Source organism: Papaver somniferum, chromosome 2 (assembly GCF_003573695.1).
Source record: "Papaver somniferum cultivar HN1 chromosome 2, ASM357369v1, whole genome shotgun sequence".
In the NCBI taxonomy this organism is placed as follows: Eukaryota; Viridiplantae; Streptophyta; class Magnoliopsida; order Ranunculales; family Papaveraceae; genus Papaver; species Papaver somniferum.
In genome coordinates this window covers 216,826,985-216,839,969 of record NC_039359.1, presented here as the reverse complement: position 1 = coordinate 216,839,969, position 12,985 = coordinate 216,826,985, and the positions used below count along the sequence as shown (strand labels likewise).

General features: G+C 36.2%; 1 protein-coding gene across 1 annotated transcript; it reads right to left on the bottom strand.

The window, feature by feature from the left end:
* Positions 1–9,285: 9,285 nt before the first annotated feature.
* Positions 9,286–12,542, bottom strand: LOC113350530. The gene is made up of 3 exons (XM_026594677.1): positions 12,408–12,542; positions 10,843–11,930; positions 9,286–10,694 (listed from the first exon to the last, which is right to left on the bottom strand). The coding sequence occupies exons 2-3, from the start codon at positions 11,922–11,924 to the stop codon at positions 9,425–9,427; spliced, it is 2,352 nt and encodes a 783-aa protein (XP_026450462.1). The 5' UTR covers positions 11,925–11,930; positions 12,408–12,542; the 3' UTR covers positions 9,286–9,424.
* Positions 12,543–12,985: the final 443 nt, after the last annotated feature.

The following is a 12,985-nucleotide window of genomic DNA, read 5'->3' as shown; positions in this document are numbered from 1 at the left end:
CATTGGTTTGGGATTAAAAAAATCAAGTAAGATGGGAAGTTTATATTTTTGTGTGAGATAATATTGGTTCCATGCTTTGAAATTAACTTCTTTCAGCGTGGCATGAAATCATTTTGAGGTCCGTAATTATGGTCATTGAAATTAATCATTTTGAGGTCCGATAGGGATTCTTGGAACACTTCCACGATGCCCTGGTCGGTCTCGTTTTTGGCGATGTCCTATTTATAACGGTAAACAGGAATTTGCTTCGATAGGTAAAAAAAAAAGGACTTGACTGCTCGCTGGCGTATTCATCTGCCACCTACCACCTAACAACTTTTACTTTTGTCCCATTAATTTTAACCTTTTGATTTTTTATTTATTGATAATATGATTGACACGCGTTACAAATGAATACCTGCTACTCTCCAAAATGTCATCCACAACAAAAAAATCAACTCGTGCTCTCGACACTCGACTAGTTCGTTATGAATATGATTGAGATTTGAGACCAGGTGAAAATGTACCTCCATTCTATGGCCAGCACCCTATGTCCCTATCCATATCAACGATATCATGAAGAAAACTGCTAGTAGCACAGGATGCAATTGCGTTGATTTTGTGGTTTGCCAATGCCGTGATTACAGAGTTGCATTTTCAAACGGGGCCCGATCTAAATCCACCTACACGTCTATGTATTTGGCTTATAGGACGGTGAAGACTCCAAGTACAGTAAGTATAATAACCCCTGTGGCCTGTAGTCACATACAACTTGAGCCAAAGTGAAAACTCAATAATTCACTGTGCACATTTAACTTTGTTGAATATTATGATAAAATAAAATGAATTTCACTGTCTTCATTGAATATGAATAGAACAACACGGAAGAATTCATACAACTAAAATAGGAGCATAGCTCCAATGATTCATATAGGCTAATTGATAAAATCATAAAACAATATAAATAAAAATTAGGAACCCATTTTCATCATAGAAAAATTGCTTACTGGAAAACAAATGATCTATTAGATAAACTTGATGAGTAAAAACCACACTCTAAATGAAAGCGATGGCGATGAAGAGGATAACTAATATTTAGCCGTCGAGATACATACTCTATCATGTTTTGGGTGTAAAAAGTGTTGGATTAACTTCAATATAGAAGTCACTAACAAGCTGGTTAGGACAAGTTTAGGAAATTGATGTAATCCTAAGAGAATTAGAAGTCATCTATTTCTAAGAAAAGGAAAGACATGTAATAAGATAATAGGATTAGGAAAAGGAATTCATAGTTCTATATATATGTATGATCACCAAAGTTATGCTTGATCATATGAGCAAGATTAGAGCTTGTGTTTAGTTTTGAGAGATTTTCTAAACATCAATAAAGAGAGTTGTCTTTATATAAGCTAAGTTTCATCTTGCAGTTGCCACTAATTGGTATCAGAGCGTGTTTCTGAGCCATGGAAAACGAAACCACCATTGTGGGTGCAAAACAGTTCACCCACCATCAATACAAGTTCCAATCCTCAACGCCACAAACTACACAGTATGGGCCATAAGAATGAAGGTACTGATGAAAATCTACAAAGTTTGGGAAACAATTGATCCTGGTACATTGGACCCAGACAAAAACAATGTTGCCATTGGATTATTCTTTCAAGCAATACCAGAATGTCTTGTTCTACAAGTTGGTGAACAGGAAACTTCAAAGAAAATTTGGGATGCAATAAAGGCACGTAATCTCGGAGCTGATCGAGTTAAAGAAGCCCGTCTGCAAACCTTAATGTCTGAATTTGAAAGAGTGAAGATGAAAGACACTGATACTATTGATAGCTTTGCAGGAAAGCTATCAGAGATAGCCTTAAAAGCTGCGTCACTTGGACAATCCATTGATGAAGATAAACTGGTAAAGAAGTTTCTCAATAGTTTACCAAGATCCAAGTATATTCATATCACAGCTTCTCTCGAACAAGTCTTAGATTTAAAGAAGACTAGCTATGAAGATATAATTGGAAGATTGAAAGCATATGAAGAGAGAATCCTTGATGAAGAAAACAATGGAGAAACTCAAGGAAAACTCTTGTACACAAACTCTTACCAACAAAACTCTGCGACAAGAGGAAGAGGTCGTGGAAGAGGTGGTAGAGTAAACAGAGGCCGAGGAAGGGGAGGAAGGTTTAACTCACAAGATAGAACCAACAAGTCAGAATGATCAAAACCAAGGGAAAGAAAAGAAGGATAGATCAAGCATTATTTGTCACATATGTGATAAACCAGGACACTTCTCCTATGTATGCCCTGAAATAATACAAAAGATGGAAGGAGAAAACAAGAATGAAACAAGGGAAACAGATACAGCTCTTTTCATGCACGAAGTTGTATTCTTAAACGAAGGGAAACTAATACCAAAGAACTACGAATCAAAGGATGGTGAAGAAGGAATCTGGTATTTAGATAATGGAGCCAGCAATCACATGACTGGTAAGAGACACTACTTTTCTGAACTCAATGAGAAAATCAAAGGACAAGTGAAGTTTGGGGATGGATCTTCTGTAGAAATTGAAGGAAAAGGATCAATTCTATTTCAGAGCAAGACCGGAGAACAGAAGCTTGTCACAAACATCTACTTCATTCTAAACTTACAGAGCAACATTCTAAGTTTAGGACAAGCTACAGAAGTTGGATGTGATGTTAGAATGAGACAAGATTATCTAACAGTTCATCACCCAAGTGGAAGACTTTTAGTTAGAGTCTCACGCTCACAGAATAGGCTCTACAAGATAAGTCTCATGATTGGAAGGCCATTGTGTCTGAATATAAGACTGGAAGATCAGATATGGAAGTGGCATGCAAAATTTAGGACACATAAGTTTCAGAACCTTAAAAACTATGTCTCAGAACAAGATGGTTCGAGGGCTACCACAACAAAACGGAGTGGTGGAGAGGAGAAACAGGACTCTAATGGAGATGACAAGAAGTTCTTTAAAGGCTATGCAGGTACCTAATTATCTATGGGGAGAAGCTGTACGACACTCCACATACCTAATAAACAGGATACCTACGAAAGTTCTGAAAGACATGACTCCATATGAAAGTTTGCGAAAGAGAAAATCAAACATAGATCATTTAAGAGTGTTTGGTTGCAAAGCATACGCAAAAGTTGATTCTGCAACTCTTAAGAAACTGGATGATAGATCTCAGACTCTTGTGCATCTAGGAATTGAGCCTGGATCCAAAGCTTACATATTATTCAATCCAACAACGAAAAGAGTAATAGTGAGTCGAGATGTGGTATTCGATGAAAAAGAAAACTGGAACTGGAAAGAAACTAATGATGGACCAAGTAGGGATCCAGGAATGTTTCACATGAGATGGGTTCAAGTAATTGATGAAGGCGAAGGACCCATAATCATCAATACCAATGGAAACAATGATGTTAATCAAGAAGAAGAAGAGAATAATGAAAACATTGAGAATAACGTAGAAGAAGAAGAAGAAGAGGAGATCGATGAAATAACTCAACCCATTCCACTGCGAAAATCAACAAGCCATATACAAAAGCCACAGTATCTGGAGGATTATGTTCTTCAAGCTGCAGAAGAATGTGAGATTTTGCTACTTTCTGTTAATGATGAACCAAGGAATTTTCAGGAAGCAAAGGTCTCGACTAAATGGACACAAGCATGTAGAGAAGAAATTATTTCAATAAACAGAAACAAGACTTGGTTTCTAGTTGATAAGCCAGGTGGGGTAAAAGTGATTGGTCTTAAGTGGATCTTCAAGGTTAAAAGAAATGCTGATGGAACTATTAACAAATATAAGGCAAGACTTGTAGCTAAGGGATACGTTCAAGAATCACGCATAGACTTTGATGAAGTTTTCGCACCAGTTGCTAGACTAGAGACAATTTGTCTCTTAATAGAAGAAGCTGCATCAAACTCATGGGAAATTCACCACTTAGACGTTAAGACAGCATTCTTACATGGTGAATTGCGAGAAGATGTGTATGTTGAACAACCAGAAGGTTTTGAAGTAAAAGGACAAGAGCATAAGGTTTATAAGTTATCAAAACCTCTATATGGTCTAACACAAGCTCCTCGAGCCTGGAATACAAAGTTAGATCAAATCTTAAGAGAAATCAGTTTTGTTAAGTGCTTTAAAGAAACATCAGTATACAGAAGAGAAGAAAAGGGAACGCTTCTTGTGATTGCAGTCTATGTAGATGATCTATTTTTGACTGGAAACTCCCTTAAGGTGATCAATGAGTTCAAGAGAGAAATGTCATCAAACTTTGAGATGTCAAACCTCGGAAAACTCACTTATTACCTTGGCATAGAAGTCAATCAAGGAGTAGATGGGATTCAGATTAAACAAGAAGCTTATGCAAGGAGAATTCTGAAAGAAGCAGGACTTGAAACTTGTAATCCAACTAAGATACCAATGGAGTTTGAACTTAAAGTTTCAAAGGCACAAGAAGAAGCAGAGATTGATTCAACGAGTTATAGAAGAAATGTTGGATGCCTAAGATACTTATTACACACAAGACCAGATTTGGCTTTCTCTGTGGGAGTAGAAAGCCGTTATATACAGAGTCCACGCAAGTCTCATGGTGATATAATAAAGCAGATATTGAGATATCTAAGAGGAACAATCAGCTGTGGATTGAAGTATGGTCGAGGAGGATCAAAATGAATTGTTGGTTATAGTGACAGCAATCATAATATTGACCAAGATGATGGAAAAGGTACAACTGGTCATATATTTTATCTAGGTGAAGCACCTATTAAATGGTGTTCACAGAAGCAAGACATTGTAGCCCTATCATCCTGTGAAGCTGAGTTTATGGCCGCAACGGAAGAAGCTAAACAATAAATATGGCTTCAAGAACTGTTGGGTGAAATCAAAGGAACAGAACCTGAAAAATTTCTCATCAAGATTGATAATAAGTCTGCAATTTCACTTACTAAAAATCCAGTGTTTCATGGGAAGACGAAACACATTCACAAAAGGTATCATTTCATACGAGAATGCATCGAGAAGGAGGTCATCAACGTTGAACACATACCAGGAACTGAGCAGAAAGCATATATATTGACAAAGGCATTAGCTCGGATCAAGTTTGAAGAAATGAGGAAATTAATAGGAGTACAAGATTTTTCACAAGCACAGTTGAAGCTTAAGGGGGAGAATGTTGGATTAACTTCAACATAGAAGTCACTAACAAGCTGGTTAGGACAAGATTAGGAAATTGATGCAATCCTAAGGGAATTAGAAGTCATCTAGTTCTAAGAAAAGGAAAGACATGTAATAAGGTAATAGGACTAGGAAAAGGAATTCATAGTTCTATATATATATGATCACCAAAGTTGTGGTTGATCATATGAGCAAGATTAGAGCTTGTGTTTAGTTTTGAGAGATTTTCTAAACATCAATAAAGAGAGTTGTCTTTATATAAGATAAGTTTCATCTTTCAGTTGCCATTAAAAAGTGACCGCGGATTCGTGTACAGAAAAAATCTTACTGTATTTTAGGGCCGTTTGGTAGTTTCAGGGAGTGGTAATACGGGAACAGAAGATAGAGTTTGTTTCGAGACTATCCTGGTAAATGGTGGCCTTTAGTTTGAATCTAATGGTAAACGCATAGGAAATATGATTTTTCACGAAACCTATGAGGGTCGACGACCCCACGTCCACCCCGTAGATTTTCCGTCTAGAAATATAGATATGTTACGTGTTGGAAGATTATGGATTCCAAATACAGTGATCGGTTCATTTTAAAAAAGAAAGTGTTATTTATGGTTCAATTGGGCGGGTAAAAATAGAGTTAGGGTGGGGTGGACAGTTAAGATACAAAAACATTACACCCCCTCTTCTTCATTATCTTTTCCCGTCTCTCATTACAAACTCATTTTTTCATTACCTTCTTCTTCTTCCCCATCAAAATCAGATCCAAACCTCCTCCGAGTTCTCCACCATCGACATTGACAACAAGACCATCATCATCACCACCACAAACACTAACACCACCAAGCTTTCTCGGATTCACCATTGCCGTCGTTACCATTACAGATATCAACTGGATTACAAATCGTCACCATCATTACTGAATGAACTCCATCATCGACACAACCACCGCTATTACCGATTGTGATTTATGTGCTTCTAATTCGCTAGTTTTTTGAAACGAATAGTATTATGTTATTACCATCCGTCCATTCAAGACGAATACACGTAAGTATCTTAACTCTAATTCAAGTTTTTGATTATGACTTTAGGAAAAACATGTTTTTTTTATTATGAGATTTAGTATAACTAGCTTTACAATGAATTGATATTTTTGGTTGTGAGTTAATTTCATGAAAGATATATGTATTGATATAGTTTGCTTTGGAATTTATTTTATTAATGTTTGATAGTAAGATGAAATTGGTTTCATCTGTTCTATATTGACCTGGAATTGTTTTTATCCATGTTATACTAGGATGAAATCAATATCATCCTGTTTTCGATTGACCTGAAATTATTTTCATCCATGTTATATTAGGATGAAACTGGTTTCATCTAGTTCTAGAGTGCGATATAATTGTATTTTTTTCAAAATACTCAGGATGAAACCAGTTTCATATAGTTTACTCATTGATATAACTTAATTTCGTCAAAATACTCAAGATGAAACCAATTTCATCTGGTTGAAATTCTGGATTGACCTGAAAATTGTTTTTATCCATGTTATACTAGGATGAAACCAATATCATCATGTTTTGGATTGACCTGAAATTATTTTCATCCATGTTATACTAGGATGAAAATGGTTTCGTCTAGTTATAGACTGTGATATAATTGTATTTTCGTTAAAATACTCAGGATGAAACCAGTTTCATATAGTTTACTCATTGATATAACTTAATTTCGTCAAAAGACTCAAGATGAAACCAATTTCATCTAGTTGTAGAATGTAATATAACTTTATTTTCGTTAAAGTTTGCATGAGGAAACCAATTTCATCTAGTCATAGACTATGAAATAACTGTATTTTTATCGGAATATGCATGATGAAAATCAGTTTCATCCAATTTTAAATTATGATACACCTAGATTTTCGTCAAAATATGCACAATGAAACTATGTACATCCTGCAAATGAAGCTAAGTGGGTTCTTTCACAATATGGCTCTACAAATTCGTCTTCTACATACCCTTGATATAATCAAATTCGATTTTCACTATGTTCTCAGCGGCGCGACCTGGAATCTGGTGTTTGATAGAAAGGTCAGTGCAGGAATCCACATTTATGGATATGAGAGTGAGCTTGAATGCGGACGTTCACTCCGTTTATTTCCAAAGACGACTTTCACTTCCAACTGTAGCATTTGGAATCCTTACTAATTTTCTTATTTTAAACTTCAGATTCTCAACTTATGCGAAGAAAAAATACAGATTTAATAGAACTTGGTGTAAGCGTCATTATCGATGTCGTCCTTACAAGCCATTCCATTTTCCAAAAAATGAAAAATTACACGGTTAGAATTTGTTATTCCATTGATTCCTGCAGTCCTCTTGTTTAATTATTTGTTTCAAGCAGTGGTATTTTAACAATGTAATGATGACATTTGCATATATGTGGTTTCGATAACCATAAGGATTGTGCTTGGTTTTGTGCTTCTTAGATTGATACGGAAGTATGATTTCCCACCTTTTCATCTGGTAATAGCTATATCAAACGATGGTAAGGATTCATCCCCGTAGTTCCCGTATACAAAAGAAAATATCTAGTCTTCGCTCGACGTTTGAGTGGATCTGGTTCCTGCTTCAAGGTACCATTATGACGATTTCCAAAGACGGGGCGTCATGGGGTTTGAAGAGAAATCAGTTGGTTTTGGTATTGTTTGCTCATGGGATGTAGTCTGAGTTGCAGGTGGACATGATATAAAGGGTGTTGATGTTTGTTTGATGCTGCAGTTGAAGAATTATTGTCTTACTGTGGTGTGAGGCTTAAATAGAAGATTTACTTGAGGTTGTTTCAGGTGGGTAATTGAAGTTGCAGGTCGTAGTGATATTTCTGAAGTTTGAGCCGATGGTAAAAAACAGAGTTCGGTATTTCAAAATCTATTTCCTTTGTTTAAGGGATATTTTAGGTAAACAATATTTGTTTTTATTTTACTTTTTCTGGGCAGATTGCCCAAATTGGTTAATAGAACAATATTATTTTGATTCATGTCCATATAAACAGTATCTATCTTTACAAGTCTGTTTCACCCAGGAATTGTTGATTTTGGCATTTTTAACTAATTTTGTGTTCTTAATAGGGATGATAAAACAAATGGTATAATTTTTGTTGTATTTCTTAATTCAAAGACTCTGCGGGTTGGGGTGGTTGAAAGCACCTGATGGTTGTTTGGGTTGAAACACTGGGGGAAAATGATCGGGTTATGTGGTGATTTGGGTTAAGTTCATGCGAAGTGAATTTTGACCCTGTGAGGTTTATGTTGAATTACAGGGAGGCAATAAATGGTTTCGTGTGTTTCAGTAACTTGTATGTCTCGTTTTAGCTTATTACTGGCCTGGCACATGTTGAATGTCTTGTGAATTCTTAGCTCATGATAAGGTTGTAGGTTTCCAAATGCGAAGCTTCGGTTTCATTAAGTTATGTTTTGTACTTCACATGAAAGAAATTTTTGAGAAAGGCACTTAGTGTAGTCTCCCCTTGAACAAATAAATCAATTCTGAAAATGTATATGTGATTGATTAAGTCATTAGTATGTGAGTATGGTATTAGACACTGATAAAAGATGTGATCTGTGTGCTTTTGGGAATCATCTTTGGATTTTCTTTATTATTTATGTCTGACTTGAAATGGCTATATGTGGTTAATTGAGTTATTGTTGGGATTTATTGGAGTATATAACACTGTGTACTTTCTTGAAATGGGTAGCATGGATTATGGTTTTGCTAACTTGGCTTCCTAATACTGAACACACGTAGATATATGTAATTATAGCATGCTCATGTGATTGTCTGCCTTTTTTTTGCAGAAACAATGCTGCATAGTCCCACGGGCGTTAGGATTTTACTGGGGCTGGGATGTCACTGCAATGTCTTCTTCGTTGCCTTGTTGTTTCTTTTGGTGGTGCTAATTAAGACACTGGATGGCGAATCCTAGATTGTGTTAATCGTTTGTTAAGTGAACCAAGTTTTTTGTAGTTCCGGTCTTCTCTTAAATTCTAGAACATACTTCGATATTTTTGATGTTTAAATCCAGATTCAAACAGCAGTAAAAGGGATCTCCATCTCATAATGCAAGAAACTGATTTAAGGAAGAGTTTGTTTTCTTTTAAATTGAAAAAAAAATATCAATCGTCTAAAATTACAGCCATGAGGCTCTTAAGATACACATGATACAAGAAGAAACTGAAACTGCTTCATAAGAGCAAGGGAAAAAAAATGCTAGGACCAGTCGAAATTTGGCTTCGTGGTTTCTGGCCAATTAGGTTCTATCCAGCTGCACCTTAAGTTGTCTTTCGAGTTACAGTAATCTCTACCGTAATATTCACCCTCAAGAGAATGATATTTACCTGAATCCAGAGAGTAAAACAGAATTCCTTGGTTCTGCAACCTAGGAAAGTAGATTTTGTTCTCCATCCGACTAGTCTGAGCAATTGTTGCGATGCAAGATGTATTGCTGATAAACAACACATGCCGTCCTAAATTTTCAACTTCAACCCAAACCATTTTTGACATGTCCAGTCTAAATATCCGAACCCATTTTCCATAATGGCCTAATAACACAGATAAAAGCTTTCCTTCAAGCTCTACCAAGTAACTCCTATAGATAAAACCACAATTAGGCGGGGGAACCATGGACAAAACCTCCCACCTTGTGACGTTCTCTGATGTAAATACTCCTAAAGTTCCATTTACATCCAAGCAATAAAAAGCTCCATTGTAGAAAATTGGAGTGTTAAGACTCGCCTCGAATTTCATGTTTGTTCTATTAGGAGGTAAATAAACATTCTCATACCGACTTTCATATGTCCACGTTTTGTCTCCCCGTTTAATGAAGGAGATGCATACTGAATCACTAACGTAACTACTGATGGCAAAAACAGTGCAATCTGAAGAAGTCGGTAAGGACGAGAAACAGATACCTCGGAACAGATAATTACAACCATCTGGCAAGACTGGAAGTTTGATGATTGCTTTTGTGAATGGATTATAGAAGAAAACACTATATTTACCTTTTGACATGAGTAACCAACCACCTTTCGAGAAGCGAATTGTTGAACCTTTTAAGATATCAGGGATGCTCGTGAGGTAACTCTCATCATTATGCATTGGGTTTATGAAACTGTAGATAGATTCATTATCCTTAGCGAAAACCAGCCATGGAGACAAAACAGGGGCCTGTAAGTTCTTAGTAGAACAGAATCTTCTCCAATTCACTAAAGGAAATACTGAACGATAGCTTCTACAAACAGCACGCAGATGCATGTAATCCAACGGGCTTAGACAATATGCTATCAACCGCACTATATCTTCGGTAAGTATATACCAAGGCCATGCTTCCTCAATATCTTCTTTCTCATCATCATTGCTAGTTTTTGTGTTGACTGGCAATACTGCTGAGCTAGATTTTTCTATTGCCTTAGAATTGTTACCTCGATTACTGTTACTACCTGGCATGGATTCTGTTCCTCCTCGTCGAGCGTCGGCATTCCTACAAAACAAATAAAAATTGAAATTAAAAATCTCAAATTATGAAGGCAGTGAGTGTGCATTTAGAAATTGCACGTGTTCTACATAGATGAAAGTGTATACTATTAAAACAGACAAACGAACAAATAGGTAGTTTTTTTTATGTTTACCAAAATGTTGTAGGAATCATAAGCCAATTGGGCGAGAACCACGGCTTTGGTAAATCTGGACATGGCTGTGAAAGCATAATGGTTTTATCTTCTAAATCATATTTGTACAAGATCATCTCACCAGGTTGTGTAAAATACACGCAACCACGTGTTAAACCCAATTCCTTGGCCGAGCAACACAATCTAGTATTACTGCTTATAAATAAGACATGATCATCCAAACTTGTCACCTCCACACAAGACATTGTAAGGAAATCCAACTTTGATATCACCATATTGGTTACACAATCTTGATAAACACCTCTAATAATGAAAAACTTTCTAATCATGAAGATTTCATCAGCCGACTCCACGTAATATGTTAAAACTCGAGAATCAAAGATCCCGCCTATTGAATCATATTTGATGTTGTAACTGACATCGATTTTACTAATAGACAGGACAGGCTCAGACGCATGTTGTATATCTATCTCTAAATATTTTTCACCATACAACGTGATGTATAACTTATCTTTAAAGTAAGACATCCATCGAAGATTTCCTACACCGGATATGTCCGAGAACTTATGAGTTCTCCATTCTTTGTCACCTGGATAACAAAACACAAGAATCTCCTCCCCTGGTTTATCTTTTCTACTAAAAAGCATAAAAACCATGGAATTTCCATTCCCACCAACATTAGTACTAGTTCTACTTTTAGGAGGTGAAGACAATAGACAGTCACTCAAACAATATCCATCTAATGTATACCAATAAACAAAAGAAGGTAACTCTATACTCTCCATTGTCAATGGATTCAATAAAAAGCAATCTCCATAATTCCATGGTGTGTAATCAAATTCATCATCATCACAAAGAATAATTAACCACCCTTGATGAGAATTCTTCTGATAAGCAGATTTTCCTTTCAATTCCGGTATGAATTTTCTGCAACTTGTGTTATTTGGTTCACAGATATTATAAAAAGATTGAAATTTCTCACCTTTTCCATATGGGGTAACTAGCCAAGGTGCTGCCTTTGGTAACGGGAAGGATCTACGCTTACTCCTTTGATCTGTTGATGCTAACTCTGGTTCCTCCATTGGAGGCTGAAAACAAAAGGTAAAGTGAAAGTGAGGTGAAGTGAAAACCTAATTCACTAACGAATTATTTATAGTGGAGATTAGTTACCTAATCCATCTTAGACAATGATTAAGGAAAGAGTAAAACTGTAATTTCATATAAAAATTCTTGGAATTAGATACCGATACAAACTAAGAATATCGCTGACACCTTTCTTAATTTTAAATCAAACCCTTTGTTCTAAATCAAAGATTCATCAATTCAAAATGAAAAAAACCGATACAAACTTGGAAAATCGTCCGTTTTTCTCTTTCTCAACTGGAAAATAAAAACACCACCTTTATCCCTAAATTTGATCAGGGAGAGGAAGGCAAGGCAGCAACAGTTGCAAACGCGATGCATTTCTTAAATAAAAGTATAAAACCATTTGTTTTGAATCAAAAATTTGACAAATTATGGAAGAAATTTTTGTTTTACATCAAAAATTGATATCTGGTACTTACAGTTACATTCCATTTTGAAGTTGGAGAAAGTTATTGAATCAAGAACCCCTCCCTCCTCGATGAAGCTGAGATTTGTAAAGAAACGACATCCTTTTCTTTGGTATCTTCAGTCTAAACCTTCACCTTCACCAAAGTTTTAATCCAAAAAATTTATATCACTTGCCGAATAATACCATGTGACCCAAACATTACCCGGTTGCACAAAGTCAGTGGCGGATCCAATGTGCAACAAGGGTGCGCAGTCACCCTTTCCATTGGGCTCCCAAGCCTAATTTCCAAGCCCAAAATTTCCTACAAGCCCATCTAGAGTAAAATACCATATACCAAGTCCCCCTGTTTCCGTGATAACGAACTAGGAGAAGATGCATATCCGGTAATTGACCAATGCTCAACTTGTTAAACGCAACATAATACTGCATTTTAGCTCATGGCCAACATCTCAATTGTTAATAACACAATAGTGGTAAGCATGCGTAACATGCTAATCATGGGTTAGCATTACGAAAAGTGCGGGTGTTACACTTGAGCTCCATAATAAAGCCCCAACCGTCCTCATTAGTTCTGAATACCCCTGACAC